Here is a 15,576-nt window from a genome sequence, read left to right on the forward strand (position 1 = left end):
AAGAACCACTGGACAGGACGGACAGCGGAAGATTAAAATTTTAAATAAAAGGTCACCTCCACACTCTCTCCTAGAGACATTACAAAATAAATAATTGAAATAAATAAATAAATAAATTGTGTTAAAATCTTGAGGCAAGTAATTCATCCATCCATCCATCCATCTTCGTCCGCTTATCCGGTGTCGGGTTGCAGAGGCAGCAGCTCCAGCTGGGGACCCCAAACTTCCCTTTCCCGAGCCACATTAACCAGCTCCGACTGGGGGATCCCGAGGCGTTCCCAGGCCAGGTTGGAGATATAATTCCTCCACCTAGTCCTGGGTCTTCCCCGAGGCCTCCTCCCAGCTGGACGTGCCTGGAACACCTCCCTAGGGAGGCGCCCAGGGGGCATCCTTACCAGATGCCCGAACCACCTCAACTGGCTCCTTTCGACGCGAAGGAGCAGCGGCTCTACTCCGAGCTCCTCACGGATGACTGAGCTTCTTACCCTATCTCTAAGGGAGACGCCAGCCACCCTCCTGAGGAAACCCATTTCGGCCGCTTGTACCCTGGATCTCGTTCTTTTGGTCATGACCCAGCCTTCATGACCATAGGTGAGAGTAGGAACGAAAACTGACCGGTAGATCGAGAGCTTTGCCTTCCGGTTCGTTCGTCACAACGGTGCGATAAATTGAATGTAATACCGTACCCGCTGCGCCGATTCTCCGACCAATCTCCCGCTCCATTGTCCCCCCACTCGCGAACAAGACCCCAAGGTATTTGAACTCCTTCACTTGGGGTAAGGACTCATTCCCTACCTGGAGAAGGCACTCCATCGGTTTCCTGCTGAGAACCATGGCCTCAGATTTAGAGGTGCTGATCCTCATCCCAGCCGCTTCACACTCGGCTGCGAACCGATCCAGTGAGTGCTGAAGGTCACAGGCCGATGATGCCATCAGGACCACATCATCCGCAAAAAGCAATGCAAGTAAAGTCAAATTATTAAAATATAGATAAGGCAGAATAAAAGTTATAAAGGACAACCAAGGCATCTTTAAAATATTTATTAAAAAAAAACATTAAAACATTAACATATTAGGCAGGACCCCCCCCTCTGCAGATAGAAATTAACCCCCAAAAGGAAAGGATAATAAAATCTGTGAAGCATGCTATAAAAGACGTAAATTTGGAAATATTACAACAATACAGTTATTAATCTTGGGTTAGGGTTACAGGTGCCTTGAAGTCAACAGTCGCAGCGCTGCCTGGAAGGAGACGTTGGGGGCTTAAAACGCCATCGAGCGTTACTGTGTACCACTGCTTTCTTTAGTTCCATTGAATCAATAGTTTCCTTGTACAAGTTGAAATACATGTTTGAACGTAATGCCCCTCAGCAAGTTCTCATTTGAAATAAAAATATTCCTGTCTTTTTAGCAACTTGTAAAAATGCAGGTTTAGCAAGGGGTTTTTGAGGTACCAGTGAAAACACACACTTTCTCTTTTCGTCTACTTCCCCTTCTCCTCCTGCAGATATCGGAGCATTACCAAGCAATTCTTTCGCAAGGCTGACGGCGTGGCTGTGATATATGACATCACAGCCGAGCAGAGCTTCGTTGCTGTCAGACAGTGGCTGACAAGTGTAAAGGTGAGACAGTAACAGTCACCCTGCGCCGCACACATCCTTCACAGAAAATACCACAGAACAAATGTTTGGGTTTTACTCATTTTACTATGTTTTGGGTGATGCTCTATTTTGATTCCCTACAGCAGTTTGGTAAATGTTGAATACATACTTCGCAGTATAATGATGTAGAAGATATAGGACAAATAAAAATCAGTTGGTGAATTTGTTTACAGCGATGCTTCTATACACCACTGGCGGGTTTCCCACTGGGGAGCCAGTAGCAACCAGGAAGCCGGTGGTCTTTTAACTGCAAAGGACTCTTTGAAGATCGGTGTCTTTGAGTCGGTGTGATTTGATTTTCCTTCTTTGACAGGAGGGAGCCGGCGAGGACATCCCCATCATGCTCTTGGGCAACAAAACGGACAAGGAGATTGAGAGACAAGTTCAGAAAGAAGTGGGCGAAAGACTAGCCAAGGTCTGTTTGTCTGTTTTTTTTATTTTTATATATATATAAATTAAATAAATAAATAAATAAATAAATAAGCAAGCTTAAGGTTCCTAACGGTAAAGTGGTGTTTGTTTGTTTTTTATAAAAGAAAGAAACTAATTATTGAATAGCAGAGTTTTATGTAGAAGCGACGATGATTAGGTTAAGGTTGTTTTTTGTTTATCATCTTTCTCTTCTTAGTTTTTTTTAATTCCTCTAGTCCAGTGGTTCTCAACCTTTTTGGGACCAGCGCCCCCCTATCTATTATCCAGGTCCCTTACCGCCCCATATCAAATAAGATGTAGGCTAATAGCCCTGAATATTAATGATTAGGTCCTATTATTGTTATGATAATTATTATTATTATTAGTCCTATTATTGTTGTTACTATTGTTATCAAAAATCTTAAAAATATCATAATTGAATGAAAAATGTTCGACAGCTATGTTCACAGACTTTAAAGATAAAAAACGTTTAATATAGACTACAAAGTTAACGTCAAGACCGATTCATAACGCTGCAGCACGGAGTTTATATAAGATGATACTTTGACGTCCCGTTCCCATGAAGGCAGCACGGAGCTGCACCACACAAAGCCTAAACAAACACTAAAGTGTCCAGTCGCAGTGGCGTAAACTGGCAGGTTTTAATGTTGCAGACCACTGATTTTTGCAAGTAGTATAAAGTGTAAACTCGTATTGTTGTGAACTTTTGGTGTAAACTCGCCTTAAAAGAAATGCCCCCCAAAGGCACCTCAATGCCCCCCTTTCCACAACATTGCTCCCAGGTACCCCCCCCCCTACTCATCATCCTCTGAACGCCCCCAGGGGGCTGTACCACCCCCGTTGAGAAACACTGCTCTAGTCTCTGCTGTGTAATATAGTTTCTACGGTGACTGGAAAGGACCATGTGAGCTAATGTTGTTACATGAGGAAAAAGTTTTGTTGTTGTTGTGCTTTTGCAGCTGTTAGTACAGATTTGACTTTAACCCTGATCAAAAGTTGAAACATGTCTGCCTCTTTTTCAGGACTGCCAAATGATTTTCTACGAGTGCAGTGCACGCTCCGGACACAATATGCTGGAGTCCATGATTCATTTAGCCAGGTGAGCAGAAGTAAAGGCCTGAGTGTGTGAGTTTATGCAACAGGAAAACAAAAGTAACGTCGCTTTTCACACCTATAGTCCGGTAGACTCAGGAGTAAAGTTACAACATCGTAGCATTTTTCATTTGGTTCGGTTAATGTTCACGCTGCACTTTGTCAAACGCACAAAATATTGTAAACAAATGTCACACGGTCGAAACGGTCGCTTGTTTATCGGACAGGATATCCAGAGTGAAACTCGCCGACACGTCCTGGTTTCCGAAATAATGGAGCAACACCAAAATTATAACGTCTTGGGGTTTCTGGTTTTGCATTAATGTTTCTAATATTTTAAATGAAGGTGAATAATGTGAGCAGCTGACCATACGGCGAGTAAAGGAGATGATAATGTGTTGTCACACAGACGACCAGCGGCTTGGAAGTGAACAGAGACCCCCGTTTTTAAGCGGCCCAGAGTTCGGTTGTTTGGTCGGCACCAGAGTCTGAACGAGCTTTCACAGCACCCCAAACAAACCCAACTATCCGGCGGAACGGTCCGGATAAAACAGCTTAAATGTAAAAGCAGCCTAAGACTAAATATGTATCAACTGTCTGCTTGAACAGTTTCAAAATGGGATAATTACTATACTGAAATAAGGCATATCATAGAGATGTTTAATTTACAAACATGTGCTGCAATGGGTTTCACTTAATCTCTATTACTGCTTGACATTATGGTTCTACTCTCAGGGATCGCTCCATGCTGTGACAATACAGCAAAACAGCATTTAATACACATCAACACGACAAATACGCAGTGAAACTAATCCCCCAGCATGAAATAAAATGGTGCTCCCTGTTTCAGCTTAGCATGCTGCTTGGCTGGTCCAGGGAGCATTATCAAGAGCGGAGCCATCAGCGCCAAGCATAACTGGATTTCCATTTGTTGCAGTAAATGGTTAAATCTGTGACTAGTTTGTTCCTGACTGAACCAGAACTGGTTCATTTGTTCGTGTCTCATTACGTCCCTTAGAATTCTGAAAGAGCGGGAGGACAGAGAGAAGGAGAAGACGGTGCAGCTGTTTAGCAGCCCCTCGGAGAAGAAGAGATCCTGCTGCTAACAGTTGTTACACAGCTCACACATACACAGTAGCACTACCCTTCACTAAGATAACACAGTGTGATAGTGTGACCACATGTGCCACTAAGGACACATTATTCTTCAGTCAGCACAACTGTTTCTCACACACTCTTCCACTTTGTGTCTCTCTGGGTAAACCCAACACCTGGATGGACGGACTGTATGTATGTTCTATTATAAACTGTCTACTCTACGTTGAAAATAACCTCAAATTGCAATTTTATGGAGATATAGTAAAAAAATAATAATAATAATACAAAGAAAAGAAAAGAAAAGTTTGAAGAAAAATAGCTACAACTGAACAAATGCAAAGTTAAGTCCCTTCTGAGTCAAACTATTTTCATTTTTTAAATGTACGATGTTCCTCAAAGTATTGACTGTGACTCCTTAAATATTTATTTAACTTCCAAATACCCTTTATCTGTCACATGTGCGCTTTAACTCTATGTATTAATACATTCATTCAGTGTTATGAGTATTTTTGTAGTTGTTCTGCTTCTTCACCTTTGGTACACATACATGACATGGACACAATTATAAATATTAATATAATATTAATAATTATAAAAATAATCAATTAACAATTAAATACATTATCTAACAACCTTGCAGTAAACACTACTTTAGTGAAGCTTTTGGTGTTCAGTTGGTGTTGAGACTGGGATGTTATGATTGAACTGTTAGATTAGTTATGTGGCATTGATTGCAGTATGTTGCACCGGTGTCTTCACCTGGTGGATGAAGTAAAAGCAAAAGTACCGCCATGCAGCACAGTACAGAAGTCACATGCTTCTGTGTTTGTCCGCTGAATAAACAAAAATGATCACATAGTTAAAATTCTAAGCTTAAAATGTGTTTGTTGCAGGGCTGTCATATTTAAATGTATTTATTACAGGCGTGCGTGTTATTTTGTCATCTGTACATTAATTTTGATTTGTAATTCTGTTGTTTTTGTTGTAACAGTACTGAAGGTTGTTAGGATACCTGAGCGAACCCCCCCGCCAGACCGAATGAAGTTTAGTGCAGACATTTTTAATTTCATATAACCTTAATCTGCCTCGTTGCCAAGTATTTTATGAAAATGTTGTCACTATATGTAATCTGTACATTACAGCAAGGTTTAAATTTGAAAGGTTTTGGTGAAAAGTTAAGATTTTACTGTTTGATATTGCACTATGGTCACTAATAGTGCTCCACTACTGCCAGTGTCTTGCACATCACTTTAATCTACATGTACACAAACATGTAAATACATAAAATAAATAAAGATTTGTTAATGTTTATATCATTTGTAAAGGACTTCTTTCTTATACAATTAAATTCAAATAAGTTATAAAGCACCACCCAGTGGATGAGTTTGGACATTGCTGTTTATTCAGTTTTTAAGTTGACATGACAATATGTGAAACAACATTCAATATGTTGGGGAACTAACATGGCAACTTATTAGAATTTGTATGACTTATAAACTATATGGAGAACTAGTTTGGGGTTTTGAGCAGCCAACTTTCAGAATACATTTTCCGTAAAGGTGTAACTGGACAGAGTCCAACGGTGCTTTTTGAATATACAGGAAGTATCATTCTAGAGTAAAAAAGTATAATTGATTGTGTAACATTGTATTGATTATTTGTACCGGCCAGCACACTGTAAAATAAAAGAAGCCGTGTGCTCTGACACCGCAGCACTCCGTTTGATACTGCACTATTTTTGTCGATTGTTATAAGCATTTGTTGCATGCTTTATAAATTCAGTTTTTCCATTGCTGCCAAGTGCTCCTATTTTGAATACAGCCCATTATGGTGTCTGCACAACATAGAAGATGTCAGGAAAGGAAAATGTTGCTAAATGGTTTAAAACCTATTGTGCTTTATATTGTTTTCCTTAGTTGAGAGTTGCAGTAATTTGAGGCTTATACTAGGAATATTAATGTGAAGTAATCTGTGCCCAGATCCACGTCTTGAGTGAAGAAACCCCCCTCAGTGAGTACCTATAGGCAATGACGTCAGTAAGAGGGAGAGTAAAATTTTTCTGCGGTGCTTTTTCCGACGTTTTTGGTGCTTTTTTTTTAAACGTTTTTGTACCTCCTTTTTAATTTTTTTTTTTATTCATGGTCAATAAACCTAATTTAAACGACTTTATTGTATAAGTTTGAAAACACCGACATGAATTATTCTGACTAATAGTTAAGGTCAGAGGATGTTGAGTGAATCACAGACTGGTTAAGTCAACATTTAGTCAGCATATTGTTTTAAAACCATTTAAAAAAAAAAAAAAAAAAAAAATGTTTTTCAAATGCTATGAAATTGAATAAAACAACCAAAATTTTACCTGGGAAGCTTGTTGTATGGGTTGCATACAACGTACATGCACACATCCAAGTTATTTTGGGGCAATTTGGTTGTAAGAAACCCATATTTCTGATATAAAAAACTTCGAAAACGGGTCTAATTTGACCCGAGGACAACACAAGGGTTAAACCAAGATACTGGTACAGCCAGGGGTAATGCAAATTTTGCTTTGATTTCTGAGATCAGAGCTAGTTGCTAGGACTATGTGGGGTTGGATTGCTTGACATGTATTGTGCCTAGATGAAGGCTAAAGAAGCTTCATGCCTTGAGCCTGTGATTTAAGTCAAATCTAATATCAATAAACTAATACAAGGAGAGTGGCTAGCGTCTATACATGAAACTACAGAAAAAAAGCTAAACGCAGCAGTTCGGAAAAGAACTAGGAACACTTGGGCACTTGGTCGAGGCATTTAGGATGGGGAAGGTTATGTTAAGCTCAAAGTGACAACACGGAGCACATCTGGAGACCAAGCTGTGCAACAGTGTGACACCCTCTATTACACACCCACAGAAAGCTACTAATACACTGACTATGCAAACACCTGTTACCTTTCACATTACACATATGCGCCGGTTTGTCCTTGGCTGTGGCGTTCCATTACTGTTAGTTTTCCAACATGGCTAAATTGACATTTGATCAAGTGGCACTGCTTACTATAAATGAAAGTGTGTCTTTGATAATCATTCCCTACAGTACATAATATGACATAAGAGTTACACCTTAAATGTATTGTCTCCTAAAAGCAATGCGGACAATACAGTAATTGATTACATTAGCTCTACTGTAATTTAAAAATGGCAACTATCCCTCCATAAGGTCCGGGTTACTGTGGAAAACAAATACTGAACAAAACACACAGGTACATCACTCCATCTCACATATATACGCACATCAATAATAACATTCATCAAGACTAGGAAATATTCTGGACCTCTTTTTGTTGGTGTTACATTCAGATTTGTTTAACATTCAACACGACTAACTTCCTGCCTTCAACAAACACTGTAGTGACAATAGTGACATTGCCAATGGGCCACATCTGCTTGGTCTTTGGCCCTGTCTTTTCTCTTATTCTACGGCCCTCTGACATCACACAATGTGTCTGTCTCAATGGGAGTGTCTCTGTCTCCCTCTGGTGTTCAGGGCTTGTACTCAGTGGGGCACCACCGTCCCCCAGTCCAACTTAACGCATCTTGTAGTCGTGGGATATGGCCGCTTCACACAGCTGTCCTTTGAAATCCAGCTCGAAGGTAAAGTCCAAGTCTCGCTGCAGGTCAAGAGAGGGAGAAAAGAAAGATGGTTGTCAGAGAGAGGGGAGGTAGTGATTAAGCAAATCCGTACGTAGCAGAAACTGAAGAAAAAAAAAAGCATGGAGTAATGGAGTACAGTCAGATTTTCCATTTTGACTTGACAGCAGGATATGGTGTTAAGTAAGCCCAGACTGTTTGTGTGAGACAACAGGAAGAAGCGAGCCCCTATTATCCATCCCAGAGGGGGAGGAGAGGACACGGACAGGGTCAACAATAGACTCTGTTGTTATTTGGCTGGAAGTCACTGCAGTGGTGCTGATTGCTTGACCGCTATCCAACACTGAGGAGAAAACAATCTGTTGAGGGCAAGCAGCACAGGAAATTAATCTTTTCTTAGCTAGGATATTAGCTAGGATATATATATATATATATATATATATATGTATATATATATAAAAGATAGGGTCTCAAATAATACTGTGAAACACTGTTATATATTATATTTGTATTATACATTTTCTTACATTCTATATTTTCTTATATATTCTACAGACTGACGGACAACAAGTCTCCACTTCATCTCACTTTACAAAAGTGAAGCCAAAATATCCCGGATATGGGCGCTGCCATCTTGTAATTTTGGAGCCAGAGTCTGCACAGTAGTGATCTGGCTGTGGAGCTACATCAAAGTCCCGCCCATACAACCGCCTGACCAATCACAAGTCAATCCAAGCTGTCAATCATGAAGTTTTACTCCGTTTTTATAGCACACAAAAAAAAAAAAAAACATAGCAGAAAAATTAACCCTTGAACAAGCATCAGCGCGATAACAACTACCTAAAATGACAGAAACCATGTTTGGGAAAATGTATTTGACGTGTAGGTGTCCTATCCACTAACATAGAGGATAGATATCTTTTGGCTTCACTTACAGTCTGTGCATCGTCCCCTGATATACTGTATACACACAATACATTGCCACTAAACATGACTTCACATGTAATACATCACTTCATGGCAGATATCATTGGTGTTATTATTCCACATACTACACAATACGGACAGCAGACGGTACAATACTCACAATGTTTTTCTCATTAGGCTTCATGTCAATGCTGCCGACGATCTCCTCTCCTCTCCGCACCGTCAAATAGTCCTCCAGGTAAAACACTGTCTGCTTCCAGTGGGTGTATTGAGCATCTGGTGCTGGGACACACACACACACACACACACACACACACACACACACAGACACACATTTCAAAAATGTACATCAGCCATTTCAATCTTATAACGAAGCAGGACCTTATAAAGGATTTCGAAGTTGTGACTAATGACTTTAGTAATGGCTAATAAATCATTTATTGATGCTTTATAGATTTACTGGTTGACAGGTTGTGAAAAAACCCTTTGAGCATTACCTAATGGGATGTATCCACAATATGGCAACCCAAAAGTTTTCGTATTAATCACTTATAACTGATTTGTAAAGCATTGGTACATTATTTATTAATCACCAAGAAAGCCATCAGTTACAATTGAATCCTTAAAGCGTTCCTGATAAGAAAGTTGTATCAACAAAGTTTTAAACTTTGGCAACACAACACCGACCAAACGTCTGAGATACAAGACAGCAATAAATATTCTCTCTCAGTCATTCTCTTGCCAATGATGCATTCTTTCAATTGTCTACCCAGTTAACCCTCTTCAGTATCACCAAGGATCTGATGTCTATATGCCAGCAATCACTGGGCAGAAGGCAGAGAGACAGCCTGGACAGGTTGTCAGTCCATCATGGGGCTACCAGAGGCAGTAACACAGTCTTCTCTCTACCTGACGTGAATGTCAGGCATGAGAATAAACACAAACTGTACAAAGGGAAGAGCAGAGACATGGAACCGAGTCTGTGTCCTTCTAGTTGTGAAGCAATGGTGCAAAGAGAGCAGGTAGCTCAACTTGAATTCAAGATAACAGCGCTGAAGTGAAAGGCGGGAAATGCATGACAGCATTCTTGACCTCTCCACTGTTGCACATGACTATCTTCTTTCATCACTTTGTATTTATTGTGCCACCTTATGTGCACTCATCTGTGTGTATATGTTTTTTTTGTGTGTGTGTGTGTGTGTGTGTGTGTGTGTGTCAGACAGGTACAATCTGACACTCCAACCCTAAAATAGGTGAGAGCATCCCCAGTGCCCTGACCATCACAGAGACTCAAAAGGTCAGTAGCCCTTAAATCGAATATCTGCCAGCTGGGCAGGTAGCTCTGCCTTTAAGGGCGAGCTCTTTGTGAGTCCATAGATGAAAGGGCTTGCCAGTCATCATGGCTGCTGCACAGGCTGGGCTCTCCGTTTTCTGTGGGCAGAATTCAATAAAGACACTGACAAGCTAGCTGTGTTTCTTATGCTAATTTAGTAGATGAGATAGCATTTTAATTGACTAGCATGAATTGCAATCTTTGACCCGTTTGCCGTTTTTTCCTCCTTGGCTGTGAGTATATGTGTGCCTGTCACATGGGGAATCAGTTGCACGCTTTGGCTCTCTCACTGTGTGTACGTTTTGATCTGTACAGTATCTTAAAGTTTTGGCAGGTGAAGAGTCTTCGGGTCTGACATTGAAAAACTTGCTTGACAGACAAACTTACAGAAAATCAATAGAGGGGAAGTGGGTAGGGCAGAGGAGGAAATTATTTGATATATAGTTCTCTTTATGGAAAAGTTACAAAGTCCTGGTGATGCCATCATTTGATATATACAAGATTGTCAGTACCAGGGGGAGGACAGATCTATTGTCCAAACCAACCTTTACACTGATACGGTCTGCTCTACATCCCATTTTAATGAACAATATTTACCACTACCACCAGAGGTCAGTCACACACAGATTTTGGCACAACATCATCTGCTTACTCCAATCCAGGACTGTTTTGATCATGACAATCAGCCTGATCTGAGCTGCTCTAATGTAAAGTGACAATAACGTTTACTATTGTGATAGATGCCTTTAAAGTCTTAACACAGACCACATTAGAAAAGAATGCTCTTTTCATGTATTAGTAGAGGGCCACTGTTTAACCGAGGGTGTTGTATGCCTGTTACTTCCATTTGATTTCACTACATTAATACTGCAAGTGCCAAGTGAAGCTGTCCACCTGATGGTCATGATTTCAGGCTCCTTGGAACATTTGGTTCCACATAAAATGTTTGCCTGTGGATGTTTTCTGTCTGCTCAATGAAGTGAAATTTGGTTCCAGTTCATATGAAACAAATCCAGCCATATCCTCCCTTGTTCTCTCATTTTTCCTCCCTTGCAGTAGTGTGTGAAGTGCTTGCTACCAGCATGAACCACACCACAACTCACAACCTCATGTCTATGGTCTAGGTTCCCTATGGCAAGGACATTTGCCAACAAATATAAGTTGATTTAGCTAAATGTAAAGTTAAAGTTTGTGAATATTTAACTATCATTGTTTGTTTATTTCCAGTACTGGATAGTCAAATACACTTTTTAAACTAGAGTGAGATGAAAAGATTGATACCACTCACTCTCATCTGTACGTTAAATATTAATCTACTGCCACGACTCGGTTAGCTTAGCTTGCTGAAAGCAGGGGGAAACAGCTAGCCTGGCACTGTAATACATAATATTGTAGCTCATACTTACACTGTACACACAGATCGCTGTATGAGACCATGTGTTAGGCATCTTACCGGTAGAGAAACCAGTCTTCTTGTGACACTTGGTGAACTCAATGTTGAAGTAAGTGACCAGTGCATGGATGTAGTCGTTCCTTTGGATCTGCAGGCAGAACGCTGAGGTAAATGAGAGGTCCTCAGTCTTCACTGTGTAGATGTCCACCTCCTGTGGGAGTAAAGAGATGGGCTCTTCTGAAATATCCGGAGCACATAAACAAAACTATGACAACGATCTCCCTATTCACATCTTGTTCTCTTTTAAAAGGATTATTTCGATATTTTGGGGAGTATGTGTAGAGTTAGTTGAGAAGATAGCACTCTGTTAAATATGAAGCCAGCAGCTGGTTAGCTTAACACAAAGACTGAAAATGGGGAAAAAGCTAGCTGGCTTAACAACAACAAAAATTTAACAATAATGTTGTAGATTAGACAAACTAGATATTCATTATTAATTAGTTAGCTGTAGGGTTGGTTATCGTTTGGATCCAGATGCCGAACCAGTACTTTTAAAATTATTCCGATTCCTAAACCGATTCTTGAAAAACTGAAAAGTGAATGGTTAGTATGCTTTTACGTCCGTTTTGGTGGTAGCCCAGAGGTTAAATATGGCATTTTAAAAGTAACCTACATTTATGGTAGCTAGCTAACGGTAGACTACAGAGAAAGTGTGATATTTTTACGTCCATTTCAGAGCGACAGAGGGAAAATATTTCAGTTGACACATTAAGCGGAACCGAAATGAGGAACCAAAATTTGCGTTCTAATCCAGTCCGATTCCTACCGGTTGCGTAGGAATTATTAGACAGAGCCAAGCTAGCTGTTTTCCACTGCTTCCAGTCTAAACTAAGCTAACCGGCTGCTGGCGTTAGCTTGATTTTTAGGGTACAGACCAGTCAATGGTACAGACCAGTGTTTACAGAGCAAAATAGTGCTAGCAGAGCTTCACTTCACTTTTGAACAGTGGGAGGTAGGCTAGTGGAGACGCGTCGTCCATCTTTATACACAGCCTATGTTACAGACGTGTGAGTGCAATCGTTCTTCTCATTTAACTCTTGGCTATTCCTTTACTCTGTAGTTCTGACCTCAATCAGCTTTAAACCAACAACTAGTGATCCTGCAATCTTACAACAATTTAAAAATGCATTAGAAACAAATCCAGAAAGATTCTATGTCACATCACGCAATACATTAAGGAAACCAACAAAAAAAAAAACACAAAGAAATACAGCACCGCTTCTACCTGCAGACAGATATAGGGTCACCAGACTCCAGTGGGACTGTGCTAATATAAAATCCATCAATAATTAAGCCAGTAACCCTTGTGTAGGTAGGACAAAGATAGGTAATCTGGAGCTCTAACTATGGTCAGGCTCCAGATGTTATTCATGCATGGTGCTAGAAACCCTAAATCTGTAAATGTACTTTGGTTCAAGTCAGTTTAACAGGGTATCTGATAACCCATCATCCCACGAGGCCATGTTCTGAGAAGAACATCTTGTTTCCAGATCCTGGTTTACTGTCAGGTGAATGGCACTGCACCAACATATCACGTTAGCTTTGATCAGAGGGGGGTGCAGCTCATATGAAAACCCATAGTACCCAGCAGGGTAAAAATGTAGGCAGAGGTGTGATAATCTTGTTTCATGTACCATCGATGATATTAGTTATTCACTGACTTTGGTGCCAGATGCCACATTTGTTAGAGGAATGAGCCTTATGTTTGCTGCCAATCGAAACAATGCTGTATTAATGTCAGATTCCCCCCCTGCTGTCTTTAGAAAATGATCACCCCCATAAACACATTTACCAGATATTTACTCTGGTCATGCAGTATAAACTTCTCAAAGTCACATTTCAATGTTTAAGTAATATAGAATGCACTGCAATGTTTACACCCTTGCAATTACTCTGAAGGCAAAATAAAACATTTAAGAGCCCTATCATGCAGGTTGCTAATGTAAATTAATTATTTTCTGCAGGATTATACTTGGTTATGATCCTCACTACCAGTCTTGCTACCAAAGTTTCAAGCAGCAGTTTAATAACACGAGGTCCTATGTGTACAACTCCGTGGCTATACAACTTTAATGAGGTCGGTCAGTAATCCATTTGAAAACAATTAAGCTTGTCAGTAGGGAATCACTGTTTTAAGGCTTCTATTTAATTTATTTATTTTGTATACAAGATCCCAAGCAGCATCAGCTTCATAGATTTCTATTAAACTCTCATGACTGATCTCGTTGCTGGTTTTATGTAATATCTCACTGCATTATAAATGAAAGGCTATGTGATATCAAAGAAAATAAAAGCTGGGTGCTTGACAATCAGCACATAATATTGAAAACAGGTAGCGCACAGCAAGGGTTGTAGTGAGGTGCTGATCACTGGAGGTAGACTTGAAAATTAGAAGAAAAATGTCGCACAGTCTGGCTCCAGTGCATATCTCTATTTATTCTGACGACGTTTCGGCCCCTCAGGCCTTCTTCAAATCAACAATGACAACAAATCGACAATCAGCAACATAAGCAACACTGAAGTCAAGGTATGATTGATCACACAGGAATTGTTACCAGGACAGAGGTGAGACAGGGGAGAGCCGTCCAATCAATGGCGACGATAAGAAGGTCACTGTGACAAGGAGCACAATCAGGTGGACGATACGGGCTGCTATTGACATGCATGGCACAGCAGCCTGATCATTCTAATCCACACAGTGAGACGCACAGACAGGGCATCAGCTGCACATCGAGGTCATACCCATAGCAGCCACAGTACAGTACAATATGTTTACCAATCAATCAATATCTCTGAGTAGTTATAGTACTGTAAATGTATGTGTGTGTTTTACCACTGTAATCATGCTGGCATCTCTGCATTATAGTTTATAATAGCCATCTTACTTAGCATTCTCTATGAGTCAACTGTGAATTTATTGATATTGTTCAGCATAATCAATCCTTATTACATACTGTATGGTCAGCTCATTTACTTCTGGTACAGTTTTTTTTTTCAGCTAGCAAATGTGATCCAGCTTTACAAAATGGTGGTAACGGTAAAAATTTGTCATGTAAATGTTGAGAAAACAATCTCCCCAACAAGGTCCATTTAGTAGCCGTTCTCAGAAGGCTAAATGTTTGTGCAAGTTTCTCACCAAATGGGTGATGGCTCATCTGTACTTAATGAAAAGCAACATCGGTCAAAGTCACGCTTTATCTAATATAAGCCGGAACAGTGGTAGGGCTGATGGGACGGCCCGGGGCAGGAGGATGGAAAATGTCCCTTATTTTCAAATCCCATTGTTGACAGGTTTGCTATATACACCAATGTAAACTCTCATCTGCACTGCATTGAGTCAACAGCAGAGATTTATTCAGGCATGAATTGATCATCTGCCATCAGCAAAGAATATTGTCAATATTTGACTAACCTTGATGAGGCAGGAGTTGGTCACCACCTGTTTAGGGTCCACTACGTCCACCAGCGGTTCTTTCATGGCAACATTACGGATACAGGTCATGTCGAAGCCATACACGTTCTCCCACCCTGGCAAATACAGCATCAGCCAGCATGTTTTTTTAGTGAATCTTTGTAAACTGCAAACACATGACATAGTTTTCTTCTTTCCAAGTTTTGATTCAGTTTATTCAGCTTTCTGGGCTGGGAGAAGCCACAGGAGATACAAACAGTTGGGCTCCTGCTGTAAAACAATAGGTCTTACTCCCAGAGCATCCCAGAATACTTTGATTTACGGCCCCAGAGTTAGACCTCCTGTCAGTTTAGAATCATTTTTTCTTTTGACGGTGATGATTTATAAACATGAGCCTCCTTGAACGCAGCCTCCACTCTTGCCTAGAAAATCCTTGCAGCTTTGGCTAAATCATGCCATACATTATTCATTAAGCTCCTTAAGATAGTGTGTGAGGAAACATTTCTATCACGGCCCAAAAGGCAAGAACCACTTGAGTGTG

At 40.4% G+C, this 15,576-nt stretch overlaps 2 protein-coding genes across 4 annotated transcripts in view; one reads left to right on the forward strand and one right to left on the reverse strand.

The window, feature by feature from the left end:
• cracr2aa (calcium release activated channel regulator 2Aa) overlaps positions 1-5,915 on the forward strand; it is a 30,323-nt gene extending 24,408 nt beyond the window's left edge. Inside the window, exons 15-18 of the mRNA XM_031283130.2 lie at positions 1,508-1,622; positions 1,975-2,076; positions 3,116-3,192; positions 4,204-5,915. Of these exons, the coding sequence (XP_031138990.1) occupies positions 1,508-1,622; positions 1,975-2,076; positions 3,116-3,192; positions 4,204-4,291 (382 nt within the window). The 3' untranslated portion in view covers positions 4,292-5,915. The remainder of the gene's footprint in view (positions 1-1,507; positions 1,623-1,974; positions 2,077-3,115; positions 3,193-4,203) is intronic.
• A 1,608-nt stretch (positions 5,916-7,523) lies between these two features.
• LOC116038609 (protein arginine N-methyltransferase 8-B) overlaps positions 7,524-15,576 on the reverse strand; it is a 31,963-nt gene continuing 23,910 nt past the window's right edge. For 2 of the 3 annotated variants that reach the window (XM_031283133.2, XM_036003237.1), the window contains exons 7-10: positions 15,036-15,151; positions 11,624-11,774; positions 8,998-9,119; positions 7,524-7,930 (exon numbers count right to left, since the gene is read on the reverse strand). In XM_031283133.2, coding sequence (XP_031138993.1) covers positions 7,847-7,930; positions 8,998-9,119; positions 11,624-11,774; positions 15,036-15,151 — 473 coding nt within the window. In that variant the 3' untranslated portion in view covers positions 7,524-7,846. Of the gene's footprint in view, positions 7,931-8,997; positions 9,120-11,623; positions 11,775-13,966; positions 14,310-15,035; positions 15,152-15,576 lie in introns of those variants that run through there. The other variant, XM_036003236.1, reaches the window with a different exon arrangement.

Source organism: Sander lucioperca, chromosome 7 (genome assembly GCF_008315115.2).
Source record: "Sander lucioperca isolate FBNREF2018 chromosome 7, SLUC_FBN_1.2, whole genome shotgun sequence".
NCBI classification, from domain to species: domain Eukaryota; kingdom Metazoa; phylum Chordata; class Actinopteri; order Perciformes; family Percidae; genus Sander; species Sander lucioperca.